The sequence below is a fragment of the Chrysemys picta genome, chromosome 2 (assembly GCF_011386835.1).
Source record: "Chrysemys picta bellii isolate R12L10 chromosome 2, ASM1138683v2, whole genome shotgun sequence".
Taxonomy (NCBI): Eukaryota; Metazoa; Chordata; order Testudines; family Emydidae; genus Chrysemys; species Chrysemys picta.
The window spans coordinates 157,891,852-157,913,040 of NC_088792.1; the positions used below are offsets into that span (position 1 = coordinate 157,891,852).

The window sequence follows — 21,189 nt, forward strand, 5'->3', positions numbered from 1 at the left end:
TTAAAAAAATAGTTATTGCTATGGGATGCGGTGTGAACTACAGGTTAGAGCCAGCAGCTGGGAGTCAAATTCTGGGTTCTGCTTCTGCCACTAACTTGCTGTGTCATAGGGGGCAGGTTACTTACCAGCGGTTCCTGTTTCCACACAGGTACAAAAGATATTGGTCCATCTCAGAAGGAAATTGTAGGACAATGTTCTTAAAGCGTTGGGTGAGGTGTACATCAAAGTGTTAGGTTTACTCTTCCCCTCACTCCTGCAGTAGTGTATTAATAGAAGCCGAGCTATATGTTTATCCAATTTTAATAGAATTAAATAGCCAAAAGGTAGGCAACTGCCCTTGATCCAAATTCAGAACTCCCAGTGGTGTGGAGGAAAACCGATGTGGCACCTTAGAAACAGGTGTAATTTACTCAATTTATCTGGTTTGTTGTGCATCTGCCTTTCGTGTCAGAGGCATAATTTACAGTCTCAGGGGTACCTTGCTGACAGTATCTGGTTCTCTCTGCCTCTCACAGGTGACTCCTTAGGCCAAGAAATGGAACAGAAGTTTGATCACTTCAGCGGACTCACAAATAACCAGGTGTCCACGCGGTAGAGCAGCCGGCCTCCCACCCACTATTTAAGGAAGCAGGGATGCCTGTTTGCAACTTCCCTAACCACTGCACAGAAAAAGAAACCAAGTAAACAACCCTGGACTTTAAATTAGCATTGTAAGTTATTCTCAGCAATACCCTCCATACCCATTTCAGGTGCTCAGCACACTAGGAAACAGAATTCGCTTTGTAACTTCTCACTCCTAATATTAAGATGATTTGGGACCAGACTTTAATTCCACTAGGCCCCATGTCCCTGCAACTAGGGCTTTACATCCATCCACCCTAACCTGTTCACTGGAGACTCCTTCCCACCTTGTTCATCTGCACAGGTCCAGGCTGCAGTGAGCAGATCGCAGAGGTGGTGGTGGTTGTTTCCTTTGGGTGAGGACAACCTACCTGTGTCCCTACCATTGACAGTGTTTAAACATACTTCCCTCTCAGCTGCCTTGCTCCTGTCTCAGCATCTTTACGCTTTGATTTGAGTCTGAACACACACCACTGATGCGAAAACGGACATTTGTGACATTGCTTTTCTAAAGGTACTTAAATTCAACTCATTCTTAGTACTGCCATGAAAATACCCAATTTAGCACATAGCTAAGAAAAACTGGAGCAGCCTTCCTGAGACCAGGAAGGTGCAAAGTGTAATTGAATACTGTGACATAACTTGTTCATTTCAAACGCTCCACTCATGTTTTTAGCACGATCTTTAAAGCAGGGCTAGTTCGCACCGTGCTCTCTATAATAATTACCAGAACTCCACAAAGCTCCAAGTCAATTATGCAATCTAGACCTGGAAAAGTTCCATTATTTAGTACACATCCTTGTGTTGGGAGACTAAACAGCATTTCTGTTGCCCACTAAGCTGTTCACCCAAGTGATTTTATGTACGTCTATTTCCTTCCAACACCTTGAAGCTAGATATTACATCTGTGCCTTTTCTTTAAAGGATGAATATAGTTAATCATTGTACCATCAATATACTTTTGCAAAGATAATTTATTGGCCTTTACTATCAGGGATTTGGATCTTGCATTATGTCAGACCACCTGTGTAAGCGATTTTTAAAAAAAGATTTTACACTTCGGTAAATGCATAATGGTGCTAAGTGTGTTCCTCTGTTTGTTTGAGGACGCACGTTGCTACATGTCTTCAGACACACACCTACTTGAATAAAAATCAACTTTGCCCAGAAAAGAGTTTTCTATGCCATTTTTGTGTATGTTCATTGAGTGACCTGGAAGCTTAGTTCTTTCACCCCTCTGCCACGTGGCTAGGGCAAGGGATTGGGAGTCAGGATACCTGGGTTCTACTCCCCCTCGCTTGCTTTGTGAGTCAACAAACCTGAGCTCTAGTCAATTCTTAAATTACAGCAAGGGCTGGTATTGCATCAGTTGCTGTGTCACCCTTTTTTGAGGCCTTAATCCCATGCCCTAGTTCTAAGAAAAGCTCCTCTCCCTTTGTGTTCGCTGAAAGACTCAAACTGTGAAACTGACTAGATGCAAAGTACTATCAAGTGCAAATAGAAAAATCACTCAGTTATGCTAATGTCATTAGGTGTGTAATAAGATAAAACATTTCAGTCCAAAGTGTGATTGAAGTTGGATGTGTCCCTTTAACCTCATTTTTGCTCTCTCTAACCTACCTCACAGGGGTGTTGTGAGGTGTAAGGAATGCCTGCTACGTCCTTTGCTAATGTCTATCAGAGGATCTTCAAGTATGTAGCTAATAAATACTAAGTTATTCCTCTCTGCTTAGAGAGCGGCATCTGGCAAAAGTTTTTGCACCTACAGTAATCTGGAAAGCTCCATTTTGTTCTGAGGAGGTGAGACTTTACTAAAGGCCTGAGCTCCTGTAGTGGGAGTCTTGCAGCATCAGGTGCTACAACAATAAAGCAGATGTCAAGTTCTGGCTTTTCCCCCCTCTAATCAGTGGATAAGAATGCTCCTTGTAATACTGCACCATCACAAACCTGAGCATGCTTGTTACGTACTGTGTATCAAAAAAACCTGATGCTGCCACATGCATTTGCTGCTTATCAGTTTTGTGGTATAACTTTATTTTAACAAACGTCAGCTTTACAACTTCAGTAAACATTAAACAGCTATTGACTCCTGCAAATGTGTTGCTCTGTTTTTCTTGCTTACAATCCAGGCCAAAGGTATTCCCTTCTTCCCTCCCGCAACCTTCAATCTAGGGCAGCTCTTCCTAGAGACTATACATTTTAAAAGAATGTAGTTCTTAGATCAAGGAGGCTTTGCTGTTGTACCTATCACAGCCCAGGAGTGGAGATTACCAAAGTGGCTATGAACTGCTTTGGCAGGGTGGTGATAAACACCTGCTGGGGAACAAGATAAGATGCTCTCCATAGTAAAGAGCTAGTTTACAGTGGCCTCTGTACCCTGGATTAGTGAGGCATAATTTGAAAAACTAAATGGCCACTTTCCCAGAATGCAACAAGGGAGTTCAATATCAACAACAGTCAACTTGTTCCCTTCCCCTATTTAAAGAAAAAAAACTCCACAGTGTGTCCTAATGTCAACTCACTGTTCTGCATGCAGTTCGCTATCCCACCCTGGCTCCTTCAAAGCTTGTCTTCGGCTCCGAGTCAGTTTACTCTTCCAGCTCCAAGTTCTCGGGCTGTAGCATGTCACCACCTGAGACTCTCTGCTTTTTGTGCTGCAAACCCAGAGCCCTTGTCACCAGCCTTCTAGCCACTGCAGTGTCAGTCTGGGGTCTCTCTTTAGCCAGCTGAAGGAGCTCTAAATAAAACAGATGAGAAATCAGACAAAATGGAGGAGAGGGGGAAGTCTCCCTAATTAAATCCTCTTATTTTAGGAACACAGTCTTGTAGTTAAACTGGACTCTATTCTCAGCTCTTCCATAGAGTCACCATGCAATTACAGGCAAGTCATTTCACCTCTGTCTCAACTACCCTACCTCACACCAGGGGACTTTACTGACTTGCCTCAATGGGATGCTGTGAGGCGAAAGTCATTGTCTGTAATCTGTATAGATTCATAGACAAAAGGCAAAGTAGTCTATTCAAATGGCTTAAAACCTGGTCCCTTGCTGCAGTGGTAGAGAACCTTCTGTGATTAGAAGAACAGGAGGACTTGTGGCACCTTAGAGACTAACAAATTTATTAGAGCATAAGCTTTCGTGGACTACAGCCCACTTCTTCGGATGCATATAAGTGGGCTGTAGTCCACGAAAGCTTATGCTCTAATAAATTTGTTAGTCTCTAAGGTGCCACAAGTCCTCCTGTTCTTCTTTTTGCGGATACAGACTAACACGGCTGCTACTCTGAAACCTTCTGTGATTAAAATTCACAAACTGCTTCAGAACCACTCCTGGCAAAATTTAGCAATTCAGATACCAAGCCAACTGATTTCAGTTGAGACACTCACTCTGAAAGCCTAGCGCTAACCCCTCAGAACGTGGCGGAGTAGGAAGGCAGACTGCTTCCACTACTAAGTATTTTTAAATGATTGTGTATGTTTTAAAAGGCTTTTCTGAAGAGCCCATTCGCCAGGGGTTACCGGCAATCGCTGCCGTTAATCACCAGCTGGCTTGTTTTAAAAATAATTAAGTAATCCAACATTTTACCAAGTCCAAACCTGCAGGCTGAATAAGTCTTCATTTAATATACAGTGGATTTGATACCAGTAGAGTCGTTTAACTGTTTGCAAACTTGAAATTATCCAGTGAGCAATATGGCTTGGCCTGGGTTAAGATTGTTCAAACAAAAAAACGGAAGGAGGCCCAACAGCCGCAAAAAACAATAAGAGGGACAGAGGCTCATTGTACCCACCCACAGCTTGGAAAATAAATCACTAATATTCTTGACAAGGTTCTAAAGGGGACACTGTCAGCTAATTTAAGTTTGGGTAAAAAAAATTTTTTTTAATTAAATACAGTTTTGTTCAGGTTCAAACATTTCTCTGCAACCCAGACATCACACCCCTAGCCTAGCGCACAAAAATCAGCATGTGAAATAGACCAGTCCCTTCCCCATACAAGCGGAACAAAGTGGATTGGATTCGTTGAAAATTTCAGTTTCAATAATCTAGCAATGCTAGTAACTCAGGAAGTGCTTAAAAAAGCGAGTTTCCTTTTAAATCATTAATACTGAAATGTATTTTGACTGCACTATACTGTACAAGAAACAGTATAATTATATGTACAGTAAAATTTTATATTGCTACAAGATTAATGGCATTTTTCACTTTTACTGCAGCAAGCATAATTGATTACAGTATGACTTTAAAATGAACTGAATGTTACTAACTATGAATGGCTAAGCTTAAACAATAATTTTATCTGAATCTGCTACTGAATAATAAAATTATGCCAACAACAAAGTACTAACTGCTATTGGTTTCATTTTCTGTGATATTTTTTATTTGTTTGAACTAATTAGTGTAGGGGGGAAATGTACCATGAGACTCTAACATCAATTAATATACGCCTCAGATCCCCAAACATCAGTGGTGGAAACAGATCTCATTCTTGAATGCTATTTATGCTTATACAATTGAAGCAAGTGGCATAGAAAACTAGTCCCAGAATCAGTGCTGAAGCCCCACTGAAAACAATGGAATTTAAGCACGTGCTTAAAAGCAACCAACCAATCAATCCCATCTATGCTGTCAGAGCTCAACACAGTCTTCCTTACTGTGAATCTAATTCTACCCCAACACTTTTGGCACCTCTCACTGAAGCCAGTGGGAACGGTGACTGTACCAGAGAGCAGAACTGGCTCCTGTGTTACTGTACACAATGCCTCCTGTTGTGACTTACTGCTTTTCAAAAGGATATTTGCTAATAATGCATTCAGCAGCAGGCTGTATTTCGCAGAGGACACGTGTGGAACAATGCAGAACTTACGGCGTTTAACAGGCTATGGATAAGATTTTCGAGGGTGGGGATATCCCTGCAGCTCTCACTGAAAACAGAGCTGTATGTGAAAAGCAACTTTGCAAATCAAGCCAGTTATTTAGGTGTCTAACTGTAGGCACCCAACTTTAAAAATTTTGGCCCTATGCTAAAAAATAAAATCTATGATCTTCCTCTGCATGCTTTGTCCTCCTGTTACAAACACACCAGACTACCACTTGATCATGCCACTCCTTAAGGCAGCAGATGGTTTTGAGGTGTACCACAATAGTCAGAAAAGGGACTTGAAACAAGACTGAGTTGGTGTATTAATACCCTTATTCCACCTCTGATTTGCTCCCCTTCACAGTCACTTCTCTAATCTACAGATCCAGCTGGATCCTTTCTGCCTCGGGCATCATAACTCAATCTTCCATGAGTAGAATTAAGGTGACAATTGATGCATGAGGCACAACAGAATTCAGCTCACCCTCCTGCACCAGAACAGCGCCAATAAAGCCACAAGGAGTAAACACCTGCTTTTAAAGCAGTAAAGTTCTTTACTGTGGGTTTATTTTTAAATCCAGTATAATAAGTTAGTCACAATCACCCCTAGCAGCAGCAGATATGCAAAACAAGGAGCAAACACAAATCAAAGGTTTCTTACTTGGTCGTTGAAGTGCCTTGGTTTTAGACTGTCTTGTCCCGTGAATCAAGGATCGGATCTTTAGAGAAGGATAACTCTGTCCCAAGGCCTGAGATGCTTCAAAGAATAAAGATCACTACAGTCAACAAGCTGAATTTTTTTTTAACTATAACCAAGTTCGGTACACAGGTTGACATCCTCAGCTGGTTTAAAGCAGTATAACATCACTGAAGTCAATGGAATGACACCATTTTATCTCAGCTGATGATCTGGCCCAAGATTTTTAGTGGAACAGCAGAATTTAGTCAATTCACTCAGATACTGAATCTTGCAGTCCTTGGGCCTGCAAACTCCCACTGAAATTCATAACTGTTTTGTTCAGGATGGGTCAAGGATGATAGGATCAGGCCCCAAATATAGAGTGAAGGCTTTCTGAATATATGCACAGCCAGACATCAACTGCTCCTAATGAACGTTATGAGCTGAAGCTCAGGGTGGGGATCAGTTTGCCATAAGGTCAGGTATTTGACCTAGATGTCACAAGCGATTAATGATGTCCATAGAGGGTCACACATCTCCTTTGTTGTAGGCTTGCTAGAATTTTGTTCATTTTAGAGAATAAACTCAGTTGGCAGAACGGATTCCTTTCTAAAATGGAAAATGATTCACACACTAACTCCTTATACAGGGATTCCCAGCAGCCTGTTTATTACCCAAGCCAATTAAAAACCTGCTAAGTAGTGTTTCCCCAGAACACTTACTTAATAGAAGAGCACATCAACAATGCAGAATTAATTCTAGGTTCTTGTGTCAGAAGTTGAACATGTGGTTTAAAGTTTGGGGGAGGTGGCAGTGTAGGGGGGAAATGTACCATGAATCTCTATTAACATCAATAAATATACACCCCAAATCCCCAACATCAGTGGTGGAAACAGATCTCAGTCTTGAATGCTATTTATGCTTGAACTGGCATCAGTGTTTTGCAGCTGCTTAAATTCAGTACTGGAATGACTTGCATGCACTGTCAGTGATATCTTCCATGCCTGTTACAGAAGGTTACTTCATTCAGGGATCAGGACACCTAACAGATGTGGGAGAAAGGCTTCCACTTCCATACGGCGTGTGAGGGGGATGAGAAGTTACAGAACTCTCCACGCCCACATAGGGAAATGGATTTCTTTTCAACTACCAATGAGAATTTGGGATGAAACTGGATTTAATTCTAAATACGATTTCCTTACCAATACCACTCTGTGGAGCTGGCTCTTTCACATTCCACCTTACCAGAAGGAACAGGGTGTCTTCTTTTTAGTAACAGAAACCCCATGACACTCACTGCAATTCAGCTTACAGGCCAAGTGGAATTTTAAGACTCCGCAACTATTTACCAAGCGACATTGGTGAAGTCCCACCAACACCAGAGGTTATTAGCATCTTGGCAAAAAATCAAGTCACATTACCTGCTGCCAGACTGGAAAAGATACCCAGGGCATGAGTGTCATCGACCCACTGAATTTTGAAACCACTCTTGCTACAAAGAAAAAGGAGAGCAACACCATAAACAATCTGACGAATAGTCTCCGTTAGTAGTAATATCAGTACTTAGGGGTGCTTTTCATCCACAGATACCCCGTGCTTTACAAAGCATTATCCCCTTTTTAATAGGTGGAGGAAGATAGAAGTAGCGGGGCTAAGTGGAACTTATTCAAGGCCACACAGCGACTTAATAGAAGAGGCGGGTACAGAATCCACGTATCCTAAACCCCACACAAATGCCTCCCCCCACCACCAGGGACTTGTTGCCCCCAGTGATTATACATTTCTTTAATTTCAATCCCAGATTTAGGATTTGTCATGGAAAGCGCTAAGCATTATTTATCATTTGCACAACGATTCAGACATAAACGGATTCCTCCAGTGTAAATAGAAGTGCAAGCGTCAGAAAGGGGTACCCAAAAGATGGTACAAAATCTAACGGGGGGGGGGGAGAGAGTTTTTAATCACATGAAAGCCAACCAAACAAAACGTTCAAAGATTCCCCAGCCACACTGGAAACTCAAATGCCGTTGCTGTGTGCTAGGGGCATGAGAATTGGAAAATGATCAGTTTCGTTTTAATGGTAGCGTTCAGCCCAATCCCGCTATCAGAGCTAAGTGCATAAAGTAAATGCAGAGGACAGACTGTAAAAAGTAGCTTGTGTCTTTAGGAGTTTTACTATTAAGCTAAAGGGGCTCATACAGAAACTTACCACCACACCATTATGTACATTAAGCGGGCAGTAGGGGAGGGGAAGAGCATGAGTGTGTCTCCATCTGCAGATGCAGTTCAAACATTTTTGCAGAGAGGACATAGTTTATTAGAGGCGCACCGGTCACAGCTCCACAGTTAAGGGGATGAATTTTGTTCTGACCCTATAATCAATGCGCTCCTTAAGGAGCTTTGATTGGATTACTGCCTGTGTGCTACACATTTACATGATCAATCTTAGCAAAGTAAGGACCCAATCCTTACTGCATTTTCAGCAGAGAAGCCAAGGACTGAATATACTTTAGGAGTTGAACTCAAATCAATGGGTGTAATTTTACTCAGGAACTCAGATACTACAGTGATGAGGGCCATTTAAGAAAAGAGCCCCATGGTTAGCACATGAGCCTAGAACTTGGGAGAGCTGCTCACGTCATTCTGGCAACTGGCACCACTGATGTCAAGCGAATGGCTCTAAGCATGGCGAGCAGGAACTGCCCTGTTCTGAGGTAGGTACTTACTGGAACTCTGAAAATGCTTCCATCAGATGCTCCGTTTTCAGGGATGGCAAGAAATCGTAGATCTCTATAACATGTCCAAAATCTCCTTCATTGATCTGTGCATCCCCATAGCTGGAATAATCGAACTGGATCTTCTCGACGCTAATGTCCTTTACAGTCAAATAAGTTGCAATCTGGGAGGAGAAGCATGTTAGATGTCAAGGTGCACTTCTAACATTGCAGGAGAAGTCAATGAGCAAGGACATTTAGGGGTCTTCAAAAATGCGATGTTCTATCAAGCACAAAGTATGCCTGCATATTTTACAGAGCTAGGGGCTAGGGTGTGAGCCTGGGATGAGGCCTGAGTTCAATTCCCTGCTCTGCCACAGCCTTCCAGTGTGACCTTGGGCCGGTCACTTAGTCTCTCGGTGTCTAGGTTCCCCACCTGGACAATGGGGATGATAGCACTGCCCTGCCTCCTGGGATAAATGCAATAAAGATCGTGAGATGCTCCGATATGGAATGGGAGCCATGTATGATACTTAGGACTGATCCCACCGGAAAATGGCATAACCAGTTTAACCACCAGTTTTCCCCTACACACTGCCCCGGAAAGACCCCTCTCTAGGGATGAGAGGGGAGTTCAGCTCCCAACGCCCATTCAGTCTTTTGCCTGTGCTGTTCAACAGACCCAGTTAGCAGCAGAAGGGCTTTAAGATGGAGACTCCTGGCTGCTAGGAAATGGATTGAGACCCACCTGTGTGTACCACACTGCCCACTGCCTGAGCCGTCCACTCCCCAGTCATTTTACAGTCACAGTGTAGAGAATAGTTGGTCCTGCCATGGGTGCAGGGGACTGGACTAGACCTCTCAAGGTCCCTGCCAGTCCTAGGATTCTATACTTTTAAGTGCTTCAATAAAAGCAAGCAGGAGCCATAACCAGAGGTCTGCCAGAGCCATGACAAAGAGGTGTCCCAGGGACTCCTCCTCTCCCTTTTAGAAGATGACAGGGCCTATTAAAATCACTGCCACATCTCTAATTCACAGCCTATCTGCTGGTCACTACTGTCACAAATCCAGTCTCTAAGGTAACATTCACATCCAAACCTTTACCTCTTGCAAGAGTTCAGCACCACAGTCATCCTCTACGCTGCTCTGCTCATCCACTGCAGGGTTTTCGGTGCCTCTATCCTCCGCAGACAATTCCAACCCACACTGCAGTCTGCCCGCCAGGACTGTACAGTCCTCGTCCTGATCTTCTGGTAGGGATATCTTTTGGGCACGATCCAGTACAGAGGTATCCATGCAGTGCTTATCCTGGTCTGCCAGTACAGATGGTTTTTTACCATACTCCATTCCGCGGGCATCCATACAGCTTTGATTCTGATTTTCTGGGAGACTTAGGTTTTGGCTACGCTCCAATACGATGATGTCTGTACAGCCCTCATCCTGGTTTTCAAGTACTGAAGAGTTCTTGCTGTGTTCCAATATGGAGGCATCCACAGACTCCTTATTCTGGTCTTCTGGTAGGGATAGGTTTTTGCTGCACTCTGATAGAGTGGCATTCATAGAGCCTTTATCCTGGTTTTCCAGGACCAGTACGTTTTCGCCACACTCCAATACACTGGCATCCATGGTATCTTTATCTTGATCTTCTATTTGGTGCAGGTTTTTGCTACACTCCAATACAGTGGCATCTGTACTGCTGTTATCCTGGTCTTCATGTTGGGATAGAGTTTTGCTACACTCCATTACAGGGGCATCTGAACAGTCTTTATCCAATGCAGATAGGTTCCTGGCACACTCCAACACAGAGACATCTGAACAGTCCACTGGACACTTGTTACTTTTATCACCACCGATTTCACCCACAATATGTTCTTCATATGCCTCTTTAGGGCCCTGGACTTCATGAAGTTCCTTGCCAGGGACTGGATCAAGATGACTTGCTACCCTGCTGGAATTTGTAGTGGCCTCAAAGTTACCCAACTCCTCTGGGGTCCCATCGGTTGCACTTTCAATGCAGCTCCCTGCCTCTCGCACGACATCATCATCTGGCTCAGCTCCAGCTCCGGCCAGGCTTTCATTTCTCAACTCCTCCAGTTTTTCGCGCACCACCCTGGGAACATACAAAGCTTTATCCGGCTTCCTCCGGGGCGGTCGCCTAGTCCTGCCGATACCTCTGTTGACTCGAGAGCCATCGGCAGGCATCTCCGCGTGGCGCAGCCCTGCGGCTCTGCCTCCCCTGCCTCTTGACTGGAGAGGGCGGTGGGATCTCGCCGTGTTGCTGGAAGAACTGTTCTGATCGCCAGGCTCCTCGGGCAACCTAGCACCAAAACAGGAGGGAAATACATGATGTGCTGGGACGCTTCAAGCTGTAGTCAAACTTCAGCAGGAGCAGCTTCCCCTCCCTCCTATTACAAGGCAGTGTTATTGACAAGATCAAGAGTATAACCACACACACAGTCACCAACGTACTGCACGCTTGCGTCCTTCACAGCAGCAGATCCAAACTGCGGCCCACAGATCACTTGCTGGTGCTCTGAGCAGAGCTGGCTAAGTCACTAGAGCACTGGCTCCACACCCTCCTCTCCAGCTGCTTCCGCCAGGGTCTAGGCTCTTCATTGCAGGGGAGCCTGGAGGCCTGTAAAAGCAGCTGCATAGGAGGAGGAGCCATTTTAGCAGACTGTGCTACATAGGAGGAGGAGGAAACCGAGAGGAACGTCCAGGGAAGATGGAGAGAAAGGAAAGCAGCTACTGGGCAATATGTCCAGGGCACAGTGGGAGAAAAGGACCAAGTGTTAAGCTGCATACACGGGGAGGAGGGAACCAAGCACGTGCATTAGCACATGAGAAGGGGACCAGGTGGCAGAGAAGCCTGCGGAGCAACAGATGAGAAGGGGAGACAAGAAGCTATTAATTCAGAAAAACGGCTATGCCAGGGGTGGGCAAAATTTTTGCCCCGAGGGCCACATCTGGGTATGGAAATTGTATGGAGGGCCATGAATGCTCACGAAATTGGGGGTTGAGGTGTGGGAGGGGGTGCGGGCTCCGGATGGGGGCGCCAGAAATGAGGAGTTCAGGGTGCGGGAAGGGACTCCGGGCTGGGGCAGGGGGTTGCGGTGTGGGCTCTGGGATGCAGGAGGGTGCTCCGGGCTGGGACTGAGGGGTTTGGAGGGTGGGACGGGAATCAGGCTCTGGGCAACGCTTACTTCAAGCAGCTCCTGGAAGCAGTGGCATATCCCCCCTCCGGCTCCTACGCGGAGGTATGAGCAGGCAGCACTGTGCGCTGCCCTGTCCGCAGGCGCCGCCCCTGCAGCTCCTATTAGCTGCGGTTGCTGGCCAATGGGAGCTGCAGGGGCAGCATGCAGAGCCCCTGGCTGCCCCTCGACATAGGACCCAGAGGGGGGACATGCTGCTGTTTCCAGGAGACACAAGCCCCAGACCCCACTCCCCGGCAGGAGCTCATGGGCCGGATTAAAACATCTGAAGGGCCGGATGCGGCCCCCGGGCCGTAGTTTGCCCACCCCTGGGCTATGCTCTGTATTCATCGCTTGACGCGCCATCCAACTGATCATCACCAAAAATTGTTCATAAAGTGAGGGACAGAGTAAACCGCTGGGCTCTAATTCCTGATGGAAAAAAAATCTACATCTCCTCCTATTTACTGGGGACAATACAATAATAGTGGCTTCAGACACACACCCTGGTGGGTTAAAGGGGCAGCCCATCCACTTACATTTGGCCCAACATTTAACTTCTGACGAATCCCCAAGACTAACAGGCATTTTTCAACAATTTTTTTTAAAAAGGGGTCAAGGAAAACAATTGTTTTAACAATAAACATTCATCTCCTGCAGGGTCTGCGGCCCAGACATTGCAGCACTAAAATGCTTCCCTCCTCAATCTAGAATTCCATCTGTCCACCTAAAAGTGACATCACAGCCACTCCGGCCTGAATCCAGGCGGATCGCCAGACTAACACTGAAAGAGACACAGTCAACTCACTTTTGACTCAGAATTTTTAAAAAGAGCTTCTACAGAATCTAAATCCGACAGATGTGTTGAAATGTCCCATGCTGTTGTTTTCGGTTGTAATAGGAACTTTTGTTTTTAAACACATACAAACGTCCCTCTGGAGGTTTTGCAACCCAAACATTGCAGCAGTGGGTATCTGAAAACAAAAATGACTGTGCACAAACGTGAAAGTGATTCTGCTGATTCTTCACAGAGAGAAATGCCAGGAAAAAAAACAATGTGACCAAATAGCATAAGTTACTGACAAACAAATTCGGTTTTTTAATTCTCTCACTTTTAATCTTAAAGTGCGCATAACAAATAGATATGTAATACATATGACTTTTAAGCGAACAACGTCCCTTTAGCTGGGGCACCATAAGGTTAAGTAACTTGTCCAAGATCACACAGGAAAAGAACGACAGAACAGGAATGTCCTGACACCTGGCTTTAACCACTAGCGCACACTTCCTTCCAGTTCTGGGTATAGATCCTGTTCCCTGCCTCAGATCTGGGTCTAGATCCCAGGAGTCCTGACTCCCTACTCTAACCACTAGACAACACTCCCTTACAGATCTAGGTACAGAACCCAGGCCTCCTGATTCCCTGTCCTCTGCTCCAACTAGACCGAACTCCCTCGCCTTACACATCTGAATAGAATTCACTGCATTACAAAAGTAGGATACGGCTATTAGCTTTTTGCCTGTATTCAGTACAACTAGGCAGTTTGGTGACTGTCATGGCGTCGCTTTGATTGCACGCCCCCAACGTACTGCTTGAACCCCAAGGGGTGAAATTACCCACAGTTGTAAATTCAGACCTATTGCATGAATTGGGGATGGATTGTTTTGTTGTTCAGGTATGTGACTGGCAGTCAGGACTCTTGGGTTCTATTTGTAACTGACTCGCTGTGTGACCTTTGCAAGTCACTTAACCGCTCACTGCCTTTTTCCGTATCTGCAGAATAGACCAGGGATCAAGCCATCCTCACGGGGTGCAGTGAGTGTCAGTGCCTTGTGCACAGTAAGGGAGAAGTAGTGTTGTACCTTATGACTGAGTGACATATAACAGTCCTCCTCTTCCATCCTTCCCCAACAGAAAAGCTGCTTAACAAATCGACATTGTCCACGGTCCTGTGGATCAGGTACCTGAGGCGGCTGGACAAGGGGGGGAACAAGAGAACTCTGAAAAAGGAAAACAGACAAGGCATCATCAGCTTGGAGTGGGCAGGGAAGGGGAAGCAGATCTTGCAAGTCCCCATTAGTGACCCCAAGTCACTCCTGGAGTAGGGTCCTAATTCCATTTCCAGTGGCCAGCGAGCCACATCCCAAAAGCCAATTGGCCCCCTAGCTGGGAGCAACAGCAGAGGGACTAGAGAGCAAACAGTCTGTGGTGCCTGACGTACCCTCTCACCCCTCCAGGACACGACTGGGTTGGATTAGACTGCTCTGCTGTTGCCCACTGTTTTATCTATCTAGGTACTTTTATGCCCCCTCCGGCACTGTAATGATGTGACTTGCCAACACTGGCAAATTTAGCCTCACAACACCCCTGCCAGGCTGTGCAGGGTTATTACCCCGGGTTGCAGGTGGGGAGCAGAGGCCCAGGGAGATGAAGGGACTTGCCCAAGGTCACACAGGACAGAGTCTGGAATAGAACCAGGTTTCCCGAGCTCCAGGCCAGTGCTTTCACCACAAGATTATCCTTCTGCCTTTATCTGTTCTATGGAAAAACACGAGGGCATCAAGGTGGAGGCCTGTCAATCTGGCACCTTTCACCAGTGCTAAATTCACAGAGAAACCCTTTATTAGGTGTATCTTCAGAAATTAGGAGGTCAGAAAAAAGATATTCTGTTTCACACTGCATGGCATTTGTACACACAGTAAAATCAGATCTAGTTTCACTCCCAGGTACCTTGCAACTGGACTTTAATATCTTCCTCCATCTAAAATACGGTGATAAGTATCCAATTCAAACAACTGGAGTCCAAGCAAGTCTACCTGGAACACAGCATCCCTCTCTCCCTTCTAGTCCCTACTCTGTGACAGAAGCTCATCTGAATCTTCTTATCTGTGCACAAGAAGATAGGCAAAACATACTTCTGGGGCTCAGCTAGGCCAAGGGGTCTGTGTTCATCATGCCCCAAAATCATTTTTTCTGGGACAGAGAACTCTGTGCACAGGAAGGCTTTAGCAGGGAGGGTCTGATGAAGAACAGTTTGATCTTAAACTATTGGTAATAACTCACCAAGCAGGGACATCAAGTGAACAAGGCTGTGAAGTGGCTGGTGCAGAAGCTGCCAGCATCCGGGATAATCCCACCCAGGGAAGAATAATAGTTAGAGATGGGCCCATGGCAAAAAAAACAGGTACAAAATGCCTGCAGTTTGGGAAAGTGCAAAGATCCAGCTCAAACTTGGTAACTGACCCCTCTTGCTTTAATGGCCCAAACCATACCCCAGTTCTGAATGGTCTAGGACAGTGGTTCTCAGCCTTTCCAGACTACTGTACCCCTTTCAGGACTCTGATTTGTCTTGTATACCCCAAGTTTCACCTCACTTAAAAACTACTTGCTTACAAAATCAGACATAAAAATACAAATGTGTCCCAGCCACACTATTACTGAAAAATTGCTGACTTTCTCATTTGTACCATAAAATTATAAAATAAATCGATTGGAATATAAATATTGTACTCCCATTTCAGTGTATGGTATACAGAGCAGTATAAACAAGTCATTGTCTGTATGGAATTTTAGTTTGTACCGACTTCGCTACTGCTTTTTCTGTAGCCTGTTGTAAAACTAGGCAGATATCTAGATGAGTTGATGTACCCCCTGGAAGACCTCTGCGTACCCCCAGGGGTATGCTTACTCCTGGTTGAGAATCACTGGTCTAGGACATGGGATCTGGCTCCAAATGTTGCAGCTCAGCCCCCCATCTCTAATAAAATCTTTCGTCCTACAGGGCCCATCTGAAGTTACAGACATACAGCAGCAAAGAATTGCAGCCACCCCTGGGTGGAACGCACAGCCACCCAACGGCACAAAGCACCCTGCATGAGAGTGGGCAAAGGGGACCACAAACATCTTATTATTCACATGGGGTAAAAAAGGGCCCAGGTTTTGTGGCCCTTATCTGAAAGCTCCTGCAATGTAAACGGCACAACATAAGCCACCTACTTCTCATGCTGGTTTTGGAGCAGAAAATGGTCCAGTTCTTCAGCGACCTTGCACACGAAGTCATTCTCATTGGGGGAGAGGAAGACGCCATCCAAGCAACGCAGCGCCAGGGTGACAGTGGGGGGGTGGCCTGATGGAGAGTGGGATGCAGAGGAAGAGGGTGACAAAAGGCAGCAGGGGAAGGAAGGGAGGGAAACGCAAATGCTTTAGCTCCTTGGTGCTACTGAGGTCTACAGTGGTTTGGCACTTCAGATATAGGCTGCATGGCAGACACCACACCCTCCACCCAAAGTCTTATTGCTTTCTGTACAGACATCAAGGCCCAAGGCAAATTCCCGCCCTCCCGGGATCCACCGCAGCCCTCACCCCCAGCAAGACCCACAGCAACCCGCTCACCTCTCCAGCAACCACCCTCACCAACTCCCGCCCCCCCATCCATCCCCAGCAGGACCCACAGCAAACCTCCCTCCCCTTCCATCATCCACCACCCCACCCCCAGCAACCCTCCCCCCACCACATCCATCGCCAGCAGGACTCACAGCAAACCTCCCCCACCCCACCTCTCCAGCATCCACCCCCCCCCCGGACCCACAGCAACCCCCCGTCTCCCCAGCATCCACCCCAGCAACCCCCCCCTCACCTCTCCAACATCCACCACTCTACCCACAGCAGGCCCCACAGCAACCCCCGCCCCCAGCAACCCCCCTGCCCCCGAGGCATCCACCACCCCCAGCAACCCGCACTGTGGTCGCAGGACCGGACACCGAGGGTCGGCCCCTCTCAGCTCCCCAGACGCTGTCCCGGGCCCGGTGCCGGATGCTCCGAAGGACGGGGGCAGCCGGAGCGGCTGCAGCGGGGAGCAGGGGGCCGCACTCACCGGCAGGCCGGGCACCAGCAGCAGCTGCACCGCGCGGCGTCTGAGTCCCGCTTCCCGGCTTCGGCTTCGCCTCCGCCTGCGCCGCCCCGCGGCCCGGGGGAAACACGGCGGGCCGGGCTCCCTGCAGAGCCGGGCGGTGGGAGGAGACTGACTTGTGCCTGCCCCGCTTGCAGCAGCCGTGAAGCGGGGCTGTTATGCTCGGGGATTAACGCTCCTTCGTTATTTGCATGAAGGGTTATTGCTTGGGATTACCGGGCCCCCTGTGCTCGGCGCTGTACACACCGCACAAAGCGGTGGCTCCCTCCCCCAGAAGAGCTGACAGGCTGCAAGGCAAACACGGCAAGGGCCACAGCTACGCCCCTGTAGTGTGGACACTCACTACAGCGTCTGAAAGGGAAGGGGTTCCCGTAGGAAATTCATCCCAGGGGTCGGCAACCTTTCAGAAGTGGTGTGCCGAGTCTTCATTTATTCACTCTAATTTAAGGTTTTGCATGCCAGTAATACATTTTAACCTTTTTAGAAGGTCTCTCTATAAGTCTATAATATATAACTAAACTATTAAATTAATGGAGATATCCTATCTCCTAGATCTGGAAGGGACCTTGAAAGGTCATTGAGTCCAGCCCCCTGCCTTCACTAGGAGGACCAAGTACTGATTTTGCCCCAGATCCCTAAGTGGCTCCCTCAAGGATTGCACTCATAACCCTGGGTTGAGTAGGCCAATGCTCAAACCACTGAGCTATCCCTCCCCCCATGTAAAGTATGTAAGATTTTAAAATGTTTAAAAAGCTTCATTTAAAATTAAATTAAAATGCAGAGCCCCCCCCCGATCAGTGACCAGGACCCGGGCAGTGTGAGTGCCACTGAAAATCAGCTCGCATGCCGCCTTTGGCACGCGTGCCATAGGTTGCCTACCCCTGCCTTATCCCCACAAGAGGCAGAATCTAGGTCCACGGATGAATTCTTCCATCCACCTAGCTGTGTCTACAGGTAAGTCAACCTAACGGCAGCATGCAAGGGGTGAAATTTTTCACAGGCCTGCGTGCTATCCCTAGGTCACCTAAGCGTTAGGTGTAGACCATGCCTACTTCCAGGCAACTGATGGGTACAGACGGACGGGGGAGTACAAGGAACCAGTGCTGACCAATGGCCTCTGCTCAACAACAGCCTAACTGTTGTTCTACCTTTTGTAGGCATCACAGCAAAGACGACGTGTAAGGAGGACAATGAGGTAAATTCACGGCTGATAGGTGGATACTGTGTCCTAATCCTTGCTCTCACCCTTTACACTTGGCCCTCCCGCATCAAACCATTCTAAGGAGCGCTGCACAGCTAGATAGAAGCCTTATAGATTTGGGGAGGGGGCCTGGAGTCCCCTCTGTTCCCTAGCTCTCCTAGTCCCATCCCAAAGGTGCCCCCCATAACACACCAGCTTCCAGATGCACAGCAGCATTCAGGGGAGGTGTTGTCCTGCAGCTTCCATTTTAAAATTTGGACCCCGGTCCTATGAACTCCAACGGTAACCATTACTCCATGTGAGACATCCCTCCCAGGCAACGGGACAACTCTCCAAGGAAGGGTTCGCAGGACTGGGCCCTCAGCAGTGCTTAATTTGTAATGAAAGATGTGCTGGGGCTCAAGCAATTGGATACCAGGACTCAAGCCATTTTTTTACTTTAATAACCGACGCAGCAGGCCCAGAGGTGCCAGGGTTATGAACAACCCAGTCTAGAGGTGCTGGGGCCCTGCGAAGCCTGGGCACAAATTAAGCACTGATCCTTAGGCTCAAATCCACAAAGGGACCCCTTAGGCTGGGGCTGCACATAAAAACTAGATCAACCTAGCTCTGTCACTCATGCCCTGAATGCTGTAGTTAGGTTGGAGGAAGTATGTATGCTACAGCTGCGGCACTGCCGGTGTACCGGTTCTATCATTGACATAGCTTAATCCCCAATCCTGCAAAGATTTAAGGACACTCCAGACACATGAATAATCTCAGTGCACTTAATACGACGACACACTTGCCTAAAATTACTTACATGCACGACTGGGCCTTAATTTGTTCCAGCACTTTGTAGGGGTTTAGATTATCCTACAGTCATGGGCCCAGATGATCCCTATCACAGCTGTCAACTCCAATATTTTGGTACATTACTCCAGTTCCAAGTGCTACAGTCTCCTCTACACCTAGATCTTAACACCACTTCTCAAAATATGATTGGTCAGTTCAAGTCATTACAGGCTTGGTCCAGCGACCTCTGCTCACATGACTCATCCTTACTCACACAACTAAAGACTAGTTGGGCTGGGTAATTTCTGCCTTACCCCCGAACAGTGTTTGATGCAGAGTTAGCTGCTTCTTATGCAGTCATTCTAATCCAGCAGGTATTTCTACTTAGGGATTCATTAAAGCCTCTTCCTAATGAAAGCTGGGCAAGACACTGGCAGGGCTGTATTACATTTACCAGGCTTGATTCTCTTCCTTTCACTCCAGTGTAAATCAGGAGTCACTATAGAAGGCAATGGAGTTATACCAGTGCAAGAATCAGATTCGGTATGTGTCAGTAATTCTCCATTAGACTTCACTAGCTAGGGACAAAACAAGGTAGAAACCCACTAGTTCTACTTCTATATAATAATGATCACAAACAAATTGATAATTAATACATGTTATTTGATGGCTCCTTCCTCATCTATCACACCAGGTGAAGGGGCAAAGTAAAAACCAAAAAGCAATAATGCATGAGAAATAAAATCACGGAGATCAATCATATGCAATCATTGTGCCATGCTAACGGCTCTTCAGGGCTTTTTTAAAGCATCTGCTACTTCAGCAGATGCTGGACCCAGGGCAGTATTTTCTCCTGGTCCCTCTCTAGTTTTCCTCTGCACTGGGCACTTCATACTGTGATACTTTAAGGCCACGATCCTCTGAAATATTTAGGCACCTAACTCCCATTGAAATCATTAGTTAAATTCTTTGAAGTAAGTTGTAAAGTGCCTAAATATCTTTGAGGATCTTAGTTGGGGGACGGGTGCATCACCCTGTCTCTGTGGGAAATGATCTTATCTGGATATTCCCAATCCATCACTACTGCCCATGATAATTTTATTCATGGCTCATAAGGAGGCTTAATAATCACATTATACAGCACTTTACAACTTCAAAGAACTGAACTCATTAACCAGTTAAACTTGGTTACTCAAGAGTAAATACTGGTCATCTAGGAGAGGTTAGGACTTTAACTAAAGGCACAAGACACTACTTAAAGTGGGGTGGGCAATCACAAGGAGCTGCATACCCAGCCCCCGCCCCCCAAAATAAAAAAAATCAAACTGGATCTGGACTACTGAGGGGCACACTTTAAGCACTGTTTTACCAAAGCAGCTGCTCCCAGATTATGATAGAACCCCCCACACACTCTTTTAAGCACTGACTAAAGGTCAAACAAAATTGTGTCCATGCAGTCAGGCTATGAGCTCTAGCCCTTGAATTATGACCAATTTTATTCTCTATTCTTTTCTTTTAAACACATCATAACCCCTCCTGCAGGGCAACTTACTGACTCCACAATCACTGGAGAAACTCACTGAGCCGTTTCTCCTTCTTTCTCTGATTAACTGCTCCAGAATCTTCTCTCATTCCAGAATTTCCTCTCTCTTTCTCTTAAAGGACCACCATAGTCACTCTGCCTTGAATCTTGGGAACTCACTAGGCCAGGGGTGGGCAAACTTTTTGGCCCGAGGGCCACATCGGGGTTGCAAAACTGTATGGAGGGCCAGGTAGGGAAGTCTGTGCCTCCCCAAACAGCCTGCCCCCCCATCCGCCCCCTCATTGCCCCTCCTCAGAACCCCTGACCCATCCAACCCCACCCTGCTCCTTGTCCCCTGACCGCCCCCTCCCGTGACCCCACCCCCTAGCCAACCCCCCTGCTTGCAGTCCCCTGACTGCCCCAACCCCTATCCACACCCCCGCCCCCTGGGAGTCCCATGCCTATCCAACCCCTGCCCCCTATCCCCTGACTGCCCCCCCAACCTCTGCCCCATCCAACTGCCCCCTGGAATCCCCTGCTCCCTTACCATGCCGGAACCAGCCATGCCGTCACGCTGTCTGAGAGAAGCAGTGGGCCAGAGCACTGGCCGTGCGCAGGGGAGTGGGAACAGCAGGGGAGGGGTCGGGGGCTAGCCTCCCTGGGTGGGAGCTCAGGGGCCGAGCAGGATGGTCCCGCGGGCTGTAGTTTGCCCACCTCT

The 21,189-nt window shown here is 46.9% G+C and overlaps 2 protein-coding genes across 5 annotated transcripts in view; one reads left to right on the top strand and one right to left on the bottom strand.

Moving 5' to 3' along the window:
• The window catches only part of LOXL2 (lysyl oxidase like 2), a 100,276-nt gene extending 97,564 nt beyond the window's left edge, over nucleotides 1-2,712 (top strand). For all 4 annotated transcript variants that reach the window (XR_006172208.2, XM_005285147.5, XM_008168662.4 and 1 more), the window contains one exon: nucleotides 516-2,712. Coding sequence is in view for 3 of the 4 variants with exons in the window: in XM_005285147.5 (XP_005285204.1) it covers nucleotides 516-595 (80 nt within the window). In the remaining variant the exon portion in view is untranslated. The remainder of the gene's footprint in view (nucleotides 1-515) is intronic.
• On the bottom strand, nucleotides 2,624-20,596 carry R3HCC1 (R3H domain and coiled-coil containing 1). Its single transcript, XM_065584524.1, has 8 exons — nucleotides 20,530-20,596; nucleotides 16,062-16,191; nucleotides 13,928-14,065; nucleotides 9,978-11,190; nucleotides 8,886-9,058; nucleotides 7,581-7,651; nucleotides 6,142-6,237; nucleotides 2,624-3,358 (listed from the first exon to the last, which is right to left on the bottom strand). The coding sequence occupies exons 1-8, from the start codon at nucleotides 20,579-20,581 to the stop codon at nucleotides 3,210-3,212; spliced, it is 2,022 nt and encodes a 673-aa protein (XP_065440596.1). The 5' UTR covers nucleotides 20,582-20,596; the 3' UTR covers nucleotides 2,624-3,209.
• Between the last annotated feature and the right edge of the window lie 593 nt (nucleotides 20,597-21,189).

What these genes read in the sequence shown, in the direction of transcription:
- R3HCC1 (XM_065584524.1), bottom strand. Translation starts at nt 20,581, where the DNA reads ATGAGAGAAGATTCTGGAGCAGTTAATCAGAGAAAGAAGGAGAAACGG. An exon ending in GTGCTGAACTCTTGCAAGAG is followed by an intron (nt 9,059 to 9,977) that starts GTAAAGGTTTGG and finishes TTCTCCTCCCAG; the next exon opens with ATTGCAACTTATTTGACTGT. An exon ending in CTTTTCCAGTCTGGCAGCAG is followed by an intron (nt 6,238 to 7,580) that starts GTAATGTGACTT and finishes TATTCTTTGAAG; the next exon opens with CATCTCAGGCCTTGGGACAG.